This window comes from Panthera tigris, chromosome A1 (genome assembly GCF_018350195.1).
Source record: "Panthera tigris isolate Pti1 chromosome A1, P.tigris_Pti1_mat1.1, whole genome shotgun sequence".
Classification (NCBI taxonomy): Eukaryota; Metazoa; Chordata; class Mammalia; order Carnivora; family Felidae; genus Panthera; species Panthera tigris.
Genome location: NC_056660.1, coordinates 19072840 through 19090349, shown reverse-complemented (window position 1 = coordinate 19090349; position 17510 = coordinate 19072840). Strand labels below are relative to the sequence as shown.

The window sequence follows — 17510 nt, the reverse complement described above, 5'->3', positions numbered from 1 at the left end:
TTTTTTTTTTAATCTGTTGTAGGTTTTAAATCCCTGAAGTCTCTTTCTGTCTGTCTGTCTGTCTGTCTGTCAGAATTAAACAGATGCAATAAATTTCCATTTTCACGGGTGCCTGGGTGGCTCAGTTGGTTAAGTGTCCGACTTCGGCTCAGGTCATGATCTCACGGCTCATGAGTTGCAGCCCTGCGTCAGGCTCTCTGCTGACATCTCAGAGCCTGGAGTCTGCTTCGGATTCTGTGTCTCCCACTCTCTCTGCCCCTCCCCTGCTTGCTCTCTCTCTCTCTCTTTTTCTCTAAAATAAATAATAAAACATTAAAATTTTTTTTTAAATTTCTATTTTCACGATGTCAAGAAGTGTCTCATATGATCTCTCTGAATGGAGTGCAGATAGAGGCTGTCCTTCATTCAGCTCAGAAAAGCTATAGTTGCTAAACAGAGAGAGACTCATGGTCACTCCATTTTTAAACACCAGTCAGCCTACTGCATACCTGAATGTTCCGTGCGTAACGGCAGTATTTCTCCCACCTGTTGTCAGGGGTCCTCAAAACAAACTTCCTGACTGAGAATCTGGAGTATGGGTCTGCTGGGAAGTAGATACTTTAACCTAGATACTGATAAGAATGGCCTCAAAGTCATTCAGCAAGAGGAGAAACCTCCCTGTTTTTTCATTTCTAGGAAGAGAAAACAAGTTCCATGTATAAAGCTATTTTTATTCCAAAGAGCTTTAACTTGAAAGTGTGCGTGTGTGTATGTGCAAATTTCAGTGTTGCCAGTAAAATAAGCAATCTGTGTTATTTTCATAATTGCTGCCCCCCCACCATGACATTTTTATTTTATAGGCAAAGTATATACTGTACTGAGGCTCTTTAAAGGCCACTAACTATTGTAAAATCTGACTCTTTTTAGCCCCAAGAATCAATCTCCTTTCATGGGGATATTGACCTTGTTGGTAAGGCACACCCTAGAACTGTTAATGTTGTCTAATTCTTTTACTTTTTATTTATTTATTAAAAAAATGTTTTTTAATGTTTATTTTTGAGAGAGAGACAGAGCATGAGTGGGGAGGGACAGAGAGAGAGGGAGACACAGAACAGGTGTCTCACCCATATAGAACCACCCATATAGAACCACAGAATCACCCATATAGAATACTCCAGGTTTTGATTTACCTGTTCTGGGTTTTTTTTGTCTTCCCTATAAGAATATATATAAAAAGTTTTCATATAAGTAGTGCTTTTAAAAAGATGTACCTACTGTAAAAACAAAGGTAGATATAGTTTCTTTAAAAAAAAACTTTTTAATGTTTGTTTATTTTTGACACAGAGAGAGACAGAGTGTGAGTAGGGGAAGGGCAGAGAGAGACGGAGACACAGGATCTGAAGCAGGCTCCAGGCTCTGAGCCCTCAGCACAGAGCCCGATGCGGGGCTCGAACCCACAAGCTGTGAGATCATGACCTGAGCCGAAGTTGGATGCTTAACCAACTGAGCCACCCAGGCGCCCCATTTAAAAAAAATTTTTTTTAATGTTTATTTATTTTTGAGACAGAGACAGAGCGTGAGTGGGGGAAGGGCAGAGAGAGAGGGAGAACAGTTTCTCTGCAACCTCTTGTGTTCTTCTATGCAGCAAAATGCCACCACAGTACTGTTTCATTCAGTTTTTCTTCAGTTTACTTAAGGACTAAATTCATTTTATAATTTTTAAAATTGTTTTTATTATTAAGTACCTTAAAGGTATATGATGCTGTATTAAATGCTATAAAACAAGGATTTCTGATGAGTCTTTTTTTTTGTAATGTTTATTCTTGAGAGAGAGAGAGAGAGAGTGAGCGTGCAAGTGAAGGAGGGACAGGGAGAGAGAGGGAGACACAGAATCCGAAGCAGGCTCTAGGCTCTGAACTGTCAGCAGAGAGCCTGACCCGGTGCTCAAACTCACAAACGTGAGATCATGACCTGAGCCAAAGTTGGACGCTTAACTGACTGAGCCATCCAGGTACCCCCTCTGATGAGTCTGAAGAGTCATATTTTCTGTTGATTTCCTCCTAGGAGTGCTGCATGGCCATTCCTCTTTCCCAGATTGTGTTCATTGAAGAACAGGCAGCTGGAATTGGGAAAAGGTGAGGTGTTATATACTGCAGTCTTTTTCACAAAAAACATTCCAGTCAAGCTATTATTATTAGCCTGGTAGATATATTGCTGTGCCATGACTTCATATGTGGGAGTGAAGCTAATGATTGTGGTTTGGGGCTTTGTAAATAGTGGTCATTGGTCAGGAGCTCCCCTAAGAAGGTGTTTTCCTACATTAAACTCATGGGTAAATGGAAGTCATTCTTAAAGCACAAATCAAGTACCAAGGTTTGCTATATAATATCCTTGGATCAAAATAAATCAATGTCAGCCAGCTGTCACTGCATGTATTTCCACAAACATTTGCTTTTGCACCTCTGTGTATGTAGTACTTAAAATCAGAAAGGACTCATCTGAGAAAAATGACTGACTTTACTTCACTTTCTTTTAAAAAAATTTTTTTTAATGTTTATTGATTTTTGAGAGAGACAGAGAGCCAGAGTAGGGGAGGGGCAGAGAGAGAAAGAGAGGGAGACATAGAATCCAAAACAGGCTCCAGGCTCTGAGCTGTCAGTACAGAGCCCCATGCGGGCCTCAAACTCGGGAGCAGTGAGATCATGACCTAGACCAGAGTTGGACACTTAACCAACTGAGCCACCCAGGCGCCCCTTACTCCCATTTCTAGTTGATCAATTAAGTTTCTCCACTTTGACTTTTTCACATATAGAAAGTAGCATAGAAGTATCATAATAGTATCATAGAATAGAAGTATCGTAATAGTTATTGTCCAAAATGGGACATTTATAAAAGTAATAGGGGGTGCTGTTTATAATTGGACCAAGGAAGCATAAAATGGGGACTGTTTTAGGCAAACCGGGACATGTGATCACCCTGGTTTAAAGTCACACGTTCAAATGTTTCTGTTTAATCAAGTACATAAAAAATTCTGGGCTTATTTTTTCAGTACATGTAATTGAGGGCAGTTATGAACAAATATTGCTGATAACTTTTTTTTTCCATGTGGGCCCATCTTGAGCATTAGTATAGTTAACTTCAGTAGAGGTTAAATGGATGTTGAACTCCACTAGAAATGCAATGTGTCCCTTAATTATAATGTAGCTAGCATGAAAGATTGCTTATTTGACATAAAAGAAATTGACCAACATTTCAAAAAGATTAATAAAGGCATAGATTTTTAGAGTAGGCTATTTCTCTAATTTCTGTTTTTCCCCTCGTCATTTGTCTCCATCTCTTTAAGTTCTTTTTTTTTCAAATGGAGGTATAATTACATATAGCATTGTATGACTTTTAGGTGTACAACATAATGATTCAATATTTGTATGTATTACTTTTCTTAAGTTCTACAAAGTAAAACTTTAAGGTGTTCCAGATCATTTGAATTTTCCTCTGCTGTCTTCCAAGGGAATCTAAACTGTAACAAAAATATTTAAAATATTTACTTTCCCATTAGTGTCTTATTTTTAACCATGTCCAGTGAGTAAGAATTTAATAATATGCCAGGTTAACTTTTCTCAAACATTCTCTTTAGTTCTCATCTCTTCCCTCCCAAGCAATTACCATATTTCATTGATTCAAAGACACACACACACACACACACACACACACACACACACACATATATTTATCGTTTCACCTTTTAACATCTCATAACCTGGGGCGTGTGGGTGGCTCAGTCGGTTGAGCGTCCAATTCTTGATTTCAGCTCAGGTCATGATCCCACGGTAGTAGGACTGAGCCTTGTGTCAGGCTCCGTGCTAAGCATGGAGTCTGCTTAAGATTCATTCTTCCTCTGTCTCTCTCTCTTCTCTCTCCCTCTGACCCTCCCACACACATGGTGCTATCTCTTAAAAAAAAAAAAACACACCAAAACACCAAACATCTCATAACCCAAGATGCTTCTTTGATTTGGTGGTTTTTAAACTTGAAATATGGCAATTGAATGACCTGCGAAATGAATATACTTAAAAACTGGCCTGAAAATTTTATGCTGACTTTGGGATTTTTAACATTCATTTGACAAAAGGCTCTAAGCTAGGTATCCAAGATATTTTGACTGAGTGCTTTGGTTTTGTTAATTTTCGGAAGAAGATTGTTTATTGAGCGGGCTGGGGGAAAAAGAGGAAAAAAGGCTTATAAAATTGAACAAATATAGTGATATTTTTATTAGCATAGAACATAATGGTAGTCATAAAGATTATGGTAGTTTGTGTTTCTAGAGCAGCAACATTTTGAGAATTGTTTTTGCTCTTGGATTATCTTCTAGATCATGCTGTTGATTGAGTGGCATTTTCCAAAAATTATACTGTAGAATGTTAGTTTTGGACAGAGTTTTAACAAAATGTCAGCTAGCCGGTTTTATACAGATAAGTTTTCACATTTTGTTTTCAAATGAGTAAGGTAGTATGCTTTGGCAGAAATTAGAGGCCCCCCTGGTAACCTCTGGGGATGATTCTGTCCATGGAAAACCCTAATCATAAGCCAATGTAATGAACTATCCCAAATTTTACAAACTTATTTTGAACTTATTTTTGAAACCACCTTCTGAATTAATCTATAGAACTAGTAACTTGAACGTCTTGGTTCGTAGCTTATAAATTATAAGTAGAGGTATTTTTGAAAGGTTCATTAATACTGATGTAATAAAAAATGTAAATGAATTCCTTTCAAGATGTCCCTTGTTTCTACCTGAATTTTAAAAGTGAACTGAAATATATTAAAGGTTATGAAAATAGAATTAGTGATGCTTAAAGGTGATTAAATTCATTACATTTATTCCTTAGTGCCAAAATAGTGGTTCATCTTCACCCTGCTCCACCTAACAAAGAACCTGGTCCTTTCCAGAGTAGTAAGAACTCCTACATCAAACTCTCCTTCAAGGAACATGGCCAGATTGAGGTGAGCTTTTTTATGCATAAAATTGGACTAGAAATGTGTACTTGTGTGTATTTTTATTGTTTGTTAATACGATGGAAATCCGTATTGTACAACATACCAGGTTTCACCATATTTTTACAACAGAATTTTTCTAATAGATTAAGCCTTATCAGTAGAAAAATGAAGTTTAGGTTCCAGTGAGAACAGGAAGCAGGAGGGTGTGGTCACAAGGAAAACCCAGAAGCTGGCAATATGCTAAGTCATGCTATTAGGCCACTAGTAAACTCTCAGTGGTTTGGTTAAGGAGGCAGAGTATAATGCAGTGAAATGTTAAACTATCTTGGTATCTGATAGCTCATCAGCCTTAAATCAGGCAGTCTTTCTTTACGGACTCCATATAGATCTAATCACTTACCTACTTACTCCATGATATGATAGTTTACAGGTTCTGATTAGTAAGTGACTATATAAGTATTCCTCAGACATTTACAAGGGTATGTGTATCTCCCCCATTGATATCCTAAATTATTTATGTTTTTTTTTTCTATAACCCCTCACCGAGTGCTCCTCACACAGTAGGCACTAAGCAAATATAAGTGACTAATTGCAGTCATGCTCACTGTCGGTAAAAAATATAGTTGATTTTCTGTGAGTGTAGTGATGTTTTGGCTCTCATTTCTGGCTTCACATTTTAACTAGACAAATTATTCTCCGCTTCCTTCATGGATAATGGTTGTATATTTTTCTTGGCACTCTGTCTGTTTCACTATAGATTGAAAACAATCCACATATGCAGGATTGTTTAAAGTAAGTCTATTTATTCATTGTCACTCATCTCTTTGTTGAGAATAGCTCACTTAAATAGAAGGTCAGTTTCTTTCTTTCTTTTTTTTTTTTTCCCTTTGTGCTTTCTGAAGCTGATCCAAGAAGAGAACTTCCTTTGGTTTCTTTTGATGTCTCTGAGAATTCTAGGCTTTTTGCAATGACTGAACAGACCTTTCAACTAAAGAAATGTTAAGTAATAATTTGTATAAGGATACTATAACCTGACTGACTCATTTAAAGTGTATGTATGTGCGCAACAGTTTTATAGGCGTTTGTCTGAGGAAATGACACAGAGAAGATGGGAGAATATGCCAGTTTCCCAAGCTTTACCGACAAATAGAGGACCCCAGGTATTGTTGGAACTATTTCTTAACCCAATGTTTTCAATTCTGTACTTGCATCTTCATTAAGGGAAAAGATTTCTATGATTATAGAACTTGTGAGAAACAAAATGGTACTCTGATAAAACCTTTATTTTCAGAGAACCTAGTTTAGTGCTCTGCACACAGTAGATACTTAGCAAAAACAAATGACTACTTACCAGAGTAACTCTTGGGGTGGTCACAGTTAGATTCCATTCACTACATTCTGTTCTTCCTAATCAGTCTGGCATCAGAGAACAGACAGTGCCTCTAGGTGATGTTTTTCAGACCAGTCTAAATTAACCACCAACTGTGGACAGACACTCAAATGTGTGAAAGTACTTTGTGTAATAACGGTCAAATACCAGAATTTTTAACCATAATTTCTTGCATGTTTGAGACCCTATTAAATATGATACGTATATAATAGTTTACCAAAGAACAAAAATGAATTTAATTTCTATCTAAAATACAGAGTAAAATATGCCAGTTATTGTATATACAGTTTTTTTTTAATATTGATTTGAAGATCACTATGTATGACAAGAAACTGACAAATGTTTTGAAAGGAAACTAGATGTAATTGTATGCTGTTTTTCTTTGGTTCTTTGTGGGTCCTTTTCCACCATTGAAAACACATTATGGTGGGTTGCAAAAGATTGTGTCCTTCCTATTTTGTATGTTTTATTTTCTACTTTTGTTTCTCAGCCAGGAAGAATAAGGGCTGTGGGAATTGTAGGCATTGAAAGGAAGTTGGAAGAAAAAAGGAAAGAAACTGACAAAAACATTTCTGAGGTAACTCTTAACATAAGTTCCGGTCAGCTGTCTTTTTCAGCCATTTGTGTTTATTCTTTTGGATGTAGCTGATGACTAATTCCATTCTGTATATTGGAATATATTTAGTTTGCCTGAAGCCACAGTCTCTTATTCCAGGTCTTCTTCTGGGTGGCATAATTTAGCCAAATCATGTTTTAAAAAGCCTTTTCCAAAAAGAAATAAAAACAGTGCAAATTTGTTTTCTCTGATGTTAGAAAACATGGTGTGTTGTTGTGTAAGTTTTAAAGTGTAGATGGAGTTGATTGGATAATACTGCTAATGAATTCAGGGTCCTCTGTATAATTATTTTGGCTGTTTGGTTAACTTAGTTGAGGGAAAAATGCTGTTCTGTGGCTGTTAACCTGGTTAGATACCACACAGCTTTATGCTGATGACCACTCGGGGACCAGACACAGAGATAGTAAGAATGGCTCAAACCAGTCCGTTATTTCCACTAGGAGAACAACGCTGAGCATGTGCATAACAGTGTTTTTGAACCTTCATCATATATGAGGAAGTTCAAGTGAAAGGGGAAGAATTCTAATTAAGGAAACCAGTTATGCATATTAGACTCTGTGGTTAGTTAATACATCTGAACATACCATTTGTTTTCCTGTGTTTATATAAAGATGGTCTTGGATTTTTATGAAATTACTCTATGAAGTAATTCTTTAGTTTTTAATAATAGTGTTTAAGTTAAATCCCATTGACTAGTGCTGTTCATAGAATTTCAAGGATGTGTATCAGTCACATAAAGCCTAAACTGCAAATAGTTATTGAATACCTGTATTAATCAAGATTCTCCAGAGAGTGAGGATCTCTTTTGCACTGCTTGGTGGGAATGCAAACTGGTGCAGCCACTCTGGAAAACAGTATGGAGGTTCCTCAAAAAATTAAAAATAGAACTACCCTATGACCCAGCAATGGCACTACTAGGCATTTATCCAAGGGATACAGGTGTGCTGTTTCGAAGGGGCACGTGCACCCCCATGTTTATAGCAGCACTATCCACAATAGCCAAAGTATGGAAAGAGCCCAAATGTCCATTGATGGATGAATGGCTAAAGAAGATGTGTGTGTGTGTGTGTGTGTGTGTGTGTGTGTGTGTGTATATATGTAGCGAAATTAGAGAAAGACAAGTATCATATGACTTCACTCATATGAGGACTTCAAGACACAGAACAGATGAACACAAGGGAAGGGAAGCAAAAATAATATAACAACAGGGAGGGGGACAAAACATAAAAGACTCCTAAATACGGAGAACAAACAGAGGGTTACAGGAAGGGTTGTGAGGGGGGGATGGGCTAAATGGGTAAGGGACATTAAGGAATCTACTGAAATCATTGTTGCACTATTCGCTAACTAACTTGGATGTAAATTAAAAAAATAAAAAAAATAAAGAAAAGACTCTCCAGAGGGAAAAAAACAATGGGAGATATATAGATGTAGATATCAATATATACCTTTATATACATCTATCTTTCCATACACAGACACACACACAGACGTTTAAATTTTCTTTTAATGTTTATTTACTTTTGAGAGGGAGGGTAGGGGCAGAGAGAGAAGGAGACATAGAATCGGAAGCAGGCTGCAGGCTCTGAGCTGTCAGCACAGAGCTGGAACTCATGGACTGTGAGATCATGACCTGAGCTGAAGTTGGACATTTAACTGACTGAGCTACCCAGGTGCCCCCAAAGACATTTAATATAAGAAATTGGCTTGTTTGATTGTGGGGATTGAGAAATCCCACAATCTGCCAACTGCAAGCTGGTGACCCAAGAAAGTTGGTGATATAAATTCTAATCTGAGTATGAAGGCCTGCGAACCAGGAGCACTGACGGTTTAGGTCTAGTCCAAGGGCAGGGTAAGACTGCTGTCTTGGCTTAAGCAGTCAGGCAGAGAAAGAAAACGTGAGTTCTCCTTTCGACCTTTTGTTCCTTCAGACTCTCAGTGGATTGGGTGATGCCCGCCCACAGTCAGGAGAGCAGTTGTGCTTAAGTCTACCATTTCAAATGCCGACCTCATCTAGAAACATCCTCACAGACACATCAATAACGTCAAAACCTGGGAACCTCATCATCTGATCAAGTCGGCATGTAAAATTAACCATCATAGTACTAATTCTTGGCCCACTAAATTGAAAATATAGGTTATCATTGAGAAACCAAGGTCATTTGGCCTAGTAAGTGCCCGTGGTCTAGGTTTTGCTGATCTCACATTTATGGTAAAGTTGTACGTGTTCCTCGGCTCTGTGTATTTCCTGCAAATTGGCAGCTGGATCCAGAGGCTTCACCCGACCTCTCTTTGATCCCTTTGATAAGATTAGTGGTGATACTGTATTCTTTCCTCAGGAGGCACATCATGTCTTTGTTGATGTTGTCAGCAGCTGTTCATGTTCGGTGCATAGATCTTTTGGTTCTTTGGTGGTTACAAATGACAATATTTTAGGATTTATTTTTTATTTATTAGTTGAAATCCTTTTTGAAGAGCTGCTTCCCTTCATCTATTTGACTACTCATACGGGGCAAGATAAATGACTTTTTCTTTATCATCAGCATAATGAATTGGTTCCTTATCCTCCAATGGCAACTCATTGGAGTTTTTTACATATTATTGTGAACTCATAAATTGTAACGTATTTGGTGGGTTTCAATCAATTACAATTATTATCCTGTTTAAAGCCCACATTGTCCCATCTTTGGCCAGTGGGAGCCTCTTCAGGTTGGCCCCTTAGTATTTTTGATGTGACCTGGTGGACTTTGATAGCTTCCCTACTATTTGATGTGACAAAAGTTCTGGAACCATCTTGTATGTTTCCTGCCCCAATCTGGAATCAATCGTTACCTAAGAATCTCTGTTTGTTTTGTTTTGTTTTAGTGGTAAGTGATATTTTAAAACACAATCTGCCTGCTAGGACTCTATCTCTGCTGGGCTGATCTTTATTTATTTCTAGTCCTTTTTAGTGGAAAGAGCTAGGTGTTTGTTTGTTTATTTGTTTGAGTACAAGTGCCTCATAAGGTCATAGTGATACTTCCTGTTCAAAGTCAGGACACCACTACCAAATAATTACTAAAACAGTTAAAAAGATTGTGTGTGTGTGTGTGTGTATGTGAACTCCCCATTATTCCCAATTTTAAACATAGATGTGCAGTATCTGAAGATTCAGCCACTGGGTGCACTCTCTCCGCTCTGGCTCTCAGTGAGTCCTAGTTGTACAGGTAACTATGTGTGACACCACCAGTCCTGATGTGGACCTCCCTCCGGTAGATTTTTCAGAAGTGCTCACGGGAACAGTATTCCCTGAGTTCTGGCATGTTTGTATCCCTTGTACATGAAGTCATTTGGTGGATTTAAAATCCTTGGCTCACGTGTTCTTTCCTCAAGTGCCTTTAATCGGTTACTTTCAGTTTTGTGTCTGGCATGAAGTGTTGCTGTCAAAGGGGGAGGCTAATCTAATTCTTCACCACCGTAAAAGTCAGTATTTCTCCTAGATGCCCAAAGGCTTTTTTCCCCCTTTTTTAGAAAGCCCACTAATTTTAGCAGACTGTGTCAATGTGTTAGTCATTCTGGGTTGTTATTTTCAGGTACACGGGACGCTTTCAGAATTCGGTTCCAGAAGCTGTTTCTTTTAATTTCAGGGAGTTTTTTTTTCAATTTTATAGTTTTTAATAATTGCTTTTAATTTTTCTTCGGTGGCTCCTGTTAGCTGTATGCTGGAGCTCTACTGCCTAGCTTTACTGCTCGCAACTTTCTTTCAGACCCTTTTTATCGCTTTCATTTCTGTTCCATTTAGAAGATTTCCCTCTTTTTAAACTTTTGTTTCTCTTAATATACTATCTGTTGTGTTTATTCACTTTTGCGTTCTAATATAGTCATTATTTCTGAATTGATTTTTTAAAAATTCTTTCATGAATCCCGTCACCTCATTTCTGACTTATTGTGTCTACTGATGGCTTGTGTCATTTTATTAACGTCTTTTAGCTCATGTTGAAATAAAAGGTTATTTGATCTGATCTATGAGCATGTCAGTCTGGCTTGCTTTAATTGTCTGTAATGTTAGTCTCCTTATTTTCTTTTTTCTCATAATAACTTTGTGTGGCATTTGACCTTGATGCTTGGCTGTTGCTATTTTTCTTTTCTTTTTTTTTGAAACAGCTCTTTTTATTTTTAAAGCTTATTACTTATTTAGAGAGAAGTGTGAGCAGGGAAGGGGCAGAGAGAGAGGGAGAGAGAATCCCAAGCAGGCTCCGCACTGTCAGCGCAGAGCCTGACACAGGGCTTGATTCAGAAACCATGAGATCACGACCTGAGCCGAAGTCAGATGCTTAACTGACTGAGCCATCCAGGCGCCCCTGCTGTACTATTTTTTACGTTAAATTAGTTTTGCTGCCCTTTCAGAGGAAGGCCTAGTGTAGGGTAGCTGGTCTTATTCCACAGAGCCCACTTTTCTTCTGTGTTGATGCATTATTAAAAACGGTGGTGGCCTGCTTTCTGGTTTCCTGGCCCTATTCCCTTCCTCTGTTTTTTATCTGGACCCTTTTTCCCCCCTTCCTCTCTCTCTTTTTTTTTTTTTTTAAGTTTATTTATTTATTTTGAGAAAGAGAGCGTGCAAGAGCAAGGGTGGGGCAGAGAGAAAGGGAGAGAGAGAACCCTAAGTAGGCTCTGTGCCGACAGCACAGAGCCCCACTTGGGGCTCCATCCCACACACTGCGAGACCATGACCTGAGCTGAAATCGAGTCAGTCCCTTAACCGGCTAAGCCACCCAGGCACCCCTATCTCGAGGTTATTATAGCTATTTTGTCATTTCGTTTTATAGTATATGCTGCCTATGGGTTTTTGGTTTTGAGATCTAGTTGCGCTGTCTTGTTTCACGTTGGGATTTAGAGAGATTAAAAAACTATGCTGCCATAGCCACCATCTTTCCAGAATCTTTAAATTCATAAAATTCCAGCATTTTGGCATCAAAGGGGTTTTTTTCTATCCAGAGAAGTAGTCATCTCAGAGCTAGTGACTAGATTCAGAACCAGGGTTATGAGAACTCAGTCTTCTGATTTGCAGACAAGCGTAGTCGACTGCATCATAGCTACTCTCTTCATCATTCAGAAGGTACTATCACTGCCCTCTTTCAGTGACATTTACTGTCATCCTCTTGTGTGACACTTTTGGAGACGGCACAGAGCAGTGAACTAATTTTGTATTAGTATTCTTCTGAATCGTGCCATACTAATTTGGTGTTCAAAATAATGTTTTTCTTGGGGCACCTGGGTGGCTTCGTCAGTTAAGCATCAAACTTCCGCTCAGGTCATGATCTCACGGTTTTGTGAGTTCAAGCCCGATGTCGGGCTCTGCGCGGATGGTGCAGAGCCTGCTTGGGATTCTCTGTCTCTGTCCCTGCCCCACTCATTCTGTCTCTCTCTAAATAAATAAATTTAAAATTTTTTTTAATTAAAAAAACCCCAAATAATGTTTTTCTTAATTTATGAAATGCTGCTGTGTTTCAATCTAATTTCCATGGAGTTGCATAGCTCAAAGGATTCAATACAGTCATCGTGCTCGTTCATGCAGGTCAGTGATTTATTCAGCAGGTGGTCCTTGCTCTCCACTTTGTGCAAGCCCTGCATCAGGTTGATGTTTTAGATATTGTGATGATGCACCAGACGGGCAAGCAAACAGGCATTCTCTACAGCAGGAGAAATGCTGCGTTAGAGAAAATGGCGGCTGCAGCAGGAACACAGTATATGGCCTCTAACTTCCTTGGGGTTCAGGGAAGTCTTGTTAGCAAAAGTAATGGAAGTCAAGGCCTGAAAGTTTAGCAGGCACTAACAGAAGACTAGTAGAGATAAGAGGATCCAGGTAGAGGGAACAGAATATGTAAAGGTACAAAATCAAGAAAACCAAAACAATATTCAAGAATATATTAATAGTTACTAAAGCTGATAACCAAATTAATGACTGGAAACAAGAAATAATGCTATAAATCAGCATACGAGGGTACTTTTAAAGCAGATGTCATTGTTTTTTTAATTGGAGTAGAAATTTGACTGTGGACTTGGTAGAGGGTTAGAAAGTTCTATAAACTGGCAGATAAGATAGCAGAACGGGCACATCATCTGTTTTGCATTTGCACATGTGTTGCTTTTATTGTAGGTAGTTTCTCTACCTCTTTTTTTGGATAATTGGCTGACTCCTTATTTTAGAATAATAATATGGATAGATGTGAGGAAGCTTTCATTTGTGTTTTATGATTACTTAAAATATAGATAATTCTTCTAAGACACTAAAATATTTGTATTTGTCTTTTACAGACTGTAAGCAACAGGGCTAATTGATGTATTCTGTGTGGAATCACTATTACTTTTAGCATATTTTTTCTATGGAAATGTAACCTAGTAAATAAAGTGATTTACCATATAAAATTTTTAAAGTGTTGTCTTACTAGTGTTCCCTACCCCGGTAAAAGAAATCTGTAAATATTTTGTATATTCAAAGTAAAACTCTAAGTGTGTAAAGTGTTTGTGTCTTTTATTTTTGAAAACTAGGTTGGTGTGTGATTTGCCCTCCATTTAAATGTTAGAGTGGACTTAGTTTCAGAGCTGGTGCCCCGAGTTTCCCACAAAAGGTTTCCTGCATCTGCTGGCTGTTGCTGATAAGAATCCAGTGTTTAAGCCTTTTGTTTATCTGAGGAAATTCCTGTTAGGTGTGTGCACATTCCCCTTTGTTCTCAGTATTAGCCTTAGTAAGTCTGGCCATAAGAATCTTACACAACACTCTATTCTTTTAGCAAAATCCTTTTGCAGATGGGGGATACTTTTCTGTATGTGATTACGATGGGCATGGGCTTATCAGAATCTGCTGACCATTATTCTGTATCGACCAAAAGATTCTTCAGTTAATGCAAAGTTGCTTAATTGGCTTAAAAAATAACATTTGTGCACATCATTTGGCAGATGTTCTTCATTGGAAGTATGTTTTCGGCGATATGAAATAAATTTACTATAAATATGTCTGATTAAAGTTTGAAGAGGCCTTTGAAGTGGATATTCATTGTAGTAAATCAAACAATTAATGGGTTTTATTTAGGTATATTTTGGTGGTATTTGAATGTTTTTCTTTTGTGATATCCACTACATCCCAAGCTACAAGTATAAACTCTTCAATATTTAGAGGCTGAGGTTTACAGTTTCAGTTAAGTCACACCTGCTATTAAAGCCAAAATTGTTGTGCCCAAAGAAGTATTCTGGCAGCTGCACATTGCCATTTTCAACCAGGAAAGCTTTACAATGCCTTTGATTCTTGACCTCCCATCAGGAAATGGTTTTGGCAAGAACCAGTGACAAATTCTCTTACTTATGTGAAAGAACAGTAAACAATATTTTCTGAACGATTTATTACTTATGTCACCTTTTGTTTGTTTAATCAATCATAACCTTTTTCTTTGAAAATTTGAAAAGTTGTTTTTTGCAGTTTGTTTTGGAAAATTTATGGTTTCTTAGCTAAACTGAATCCTTAGAATAAGATAGGCTTATTACTTATGTAAATATTTATATAAATAGATATCTGTAAGAAGTTTGCATAAATTTTTGTCAAAGGGAAGAAAACAGAGTGCTTCATTGCTTAAAAACATCTTTAATCTTTAGATTCCAACAAAAACTCATTTCTCATTTCAGGCCTTTGAAGACCTCAGCAAGCTAATGGTCAAGGTATATGTAATTTATACCTATTAAATTCTTACCAATTATCATGTAAGTTTTGAACTTGTGTTTTGTTAGCAAGGCACTTTGGGGACTTTTTTTTTTTCAGTCTTTTACTGTTCTCTTCACAGGCTAAGGAAATGGTGGAGTTATCAAAATCAATTGCTAATAAGATTAAAGACAAGCAAGGTGACATCACAGAAGATGAGGTAAATAGATTGCTTTTTTAAGGCATTAGAAACCAGGTTACACAAATAACACAGTGATGTTTCAGTGGTTTAGCAGTTTCTTTCTTAATGTAGTGTTTTCTTTTAGGACTTGCAGGTATATGAAAGTGCTAACGAAAAAGTCAACCATAAAAACTTTGTTGGTTCTAGTAGGATTAAAGGATACTTCTGTACGTTCTCTTAGAGTGTGGAAAAGAGAGATATGGAAATGTGGAAGGAGTGGTTGTTTTATACATATCCATAAATTTGATACTTGTTTCGGTAAATTTCAGTACAATCTGGTCACAGCCATTTTCCTTTCTAAGTTTTTGCCTCTATCATTTGGTTGGCATTAAATACAGCATGGTTGTTCCCTAGCCACTTCTCACACCAAACTCATGAGCTCAGTGGAGTATGAGATATCAAGATAGAAAAAAGAAGAAGAATTAGCTTCACACAGGGAACTACTGGAAATCCACTTTCTTAGAATTCACGCTATCAAAACACAGTAGAAGAAATGGGTAGATACAGATATAATTGAGTAGCATTGAATTTATGATAGAAAGATTTTCAATGTTGGGGTGGAAAGACTAATTCTGCTTTTTAGTCTTTTTGTGCATTTTCTCCTCTTATTATAGACCATCAGGTTTAAATCCTATTTGCTGAGCATGGGAATAGCTAACCCAGTTACCAGGGAGACCTGTGGCTCGGGCACACAGTACCACATGCAGCTGGCCAAACAGCTGGCTGGGATACTGCAGGCGCCGCTGGAGGTAAAAACAAAACCTGAGTGGTCTCTTTCGGTTGTGTTAAATTATCTCCGTGTCATCAGAAATCTTAACAAGAGTTTAACTCCTTTCACAGTATGGTTACTATTCAACCAACACGTTATTTTTTGTTCAGGAATATTAAATTACTGGGTTTTTTTTTTTTTTTTGTCAAAATCTAAGTTGTTTTCAATTCCCATTTCAGATATCTGTAACTTCCTAAATCTATTTGATATAAAGTTTTTCTTCTCTCCTGTTTTCAAAAGGAAACATATGATCTCTAGATGTTTACATATATTTCTATATATCTAGTCTGAATATATAGTGTACTGTTATAATTTGATAACACAGATATATCTTCTAACATGACTCAGGCAATCAAAACTTTACTTATTAAAGCACTCATATTAAGAAGTATTTCCAACATGACAAAATAAGAAAAATATAATGAATCCCTGCATGCCCATCATCCAGGTTTATCTGTAAACATTGTCCACTGGAAATTATTTTAAAGCAGGGGCACCTAGGTGGTTTAGTCGGTAAGTGTCCTGACTCTTGATTTCAGTTCAGGTGATGATCTCACAGTTGGTGTGTTTGAGCCCCGTGTAAGGCTCTACACTGACAGTGCAGAGCCTGCTTGGATTGTCTGTCTTCCTCTCTGCCCCTCCCCGACTTGCAGGCCCACACTCACGCACTCTCTCAAAGCGAATAAATAAACATTAAAAAAATATGATTTTAAAGCAAATCCAAGACATCACATTACTTTATCTGTAAATTTTTCAGTATGTAATTACAAGGATAAAGATGCCTGTAATGTAATTATAATCCCATTTCACAAATTAAAAATTATTTTCAATATAATCAAATATCTACTTAGTGTTCACATTTTTTCTTATAGTTAGTTTGTTCAAATCAGGATACTTTGCAATTGGTCGATTTGCCACCCAGGTGTTTTGTTTTTGTTTTTTTTTTTAATTCCGTGGGTTTCCCTCTCCTCTTTTTTTCTCTCCTATAAAATTTATTTATTGAAGAAACTAGTGGTTTTTCTTATAGAGTGTCTCAGAGTCTGGATCTTGCTGACTTGTATGTTAACATACTTCCCTGCCTTATGTATTCCCTGTAGACTGGTAGTTATATCTAGAAGTTCTTTTTTTTTTTTTTTTTTTTTTCCTGCTGGATATTTCATAGAGGGTGCTGTGCATTTCCATCAGCAGGTACAGAATGTCTTTTTTTTGTGTGATGTTAGCAGCTACTAACACTCAATGTCTAGATCTGTTACTTCATTAGAGATTATAATGGTGATATTGCCATTTAATTCTATAATTTTTTCATTTATTAGTTGTAATAACTCAAAACATTTAAATACACTTTTTGAAACTTGGTGTAGAGGCCCTCTTTTCATTTATGTAAATGTTGAAACAGTAATAATGATGTTAAAGTCCAAATATTGAATTTGAAATGCTTCACGTATCTGGCTAGGTTTTCCTGTGTGCAAATTTAGTTTTTAAAAGGCTTCTTAGGAAATTTTATGAATCCTGATTTCACTCTGCTTATGATTTCTGTTAAGGAATGCTAACTTGTGTGAACTATAACATAATACTTTTTAAATTTTGTATTTTAACAGGAACGAGGGGGAATAATGTCACTTACGGAGGTATACTGTTTAGTAAACCGAGCTCGAGGAATGGAGGTAAGAATAGAACATTTAGATATTCTTTTAACTAAATATAGACTTTCTTAACATAATACAAGTTCCCCCACAGTGAATACAATTTGAGGAAGGGCTGAGAATATCAAAACCATCTGAGAAGCAGTGTGGTGCAGTGACAAGAATGCTGTCCTGCTCTGGGGATCTAGGAGGTAGACACTCTTCCTGG

General features: G+C 37.2%; 1 protein-coding gene across 1 annotated transcript in view; it reads left to right on the top strand.

Annotated features, from left to right (window-relative positions):
- VPS36 (vacuolar protein sorting 36 homolog) overlaps positions 1–17510 on the top strand; it is a 30510-nt gene that overhangs the window by 6323 nt on the left and 6677 nt on the right. Inside the window, exons 3-10 of the mRNA XM_042961979.1 lie at positions 2044–2114; positions 4866–4980; positions 6045–6134; positions 6855–6941; positions 14637–14669; positions 14792–14869; positions 15505–15639; positions 17258–17323. Of these exons, the coding sequence (XP_042817913.1) occupies positions 2044–2114; positions 4866–4980; positions 6045–6134; positions 6855–6941; positions 14637–14669; positions 14792–14869; positions 15505–15639; positions 17258–17323 (675 nt within the window). The remainder of the gene's footprint in view (positions 1–2043; positions 2115–4865; positions 4981–6044; positions 6135–6854; positions 6942–14636; positions 14670–14791; positions 14870–15504; positions 15640–17257; positions 17324–17510) is intronic.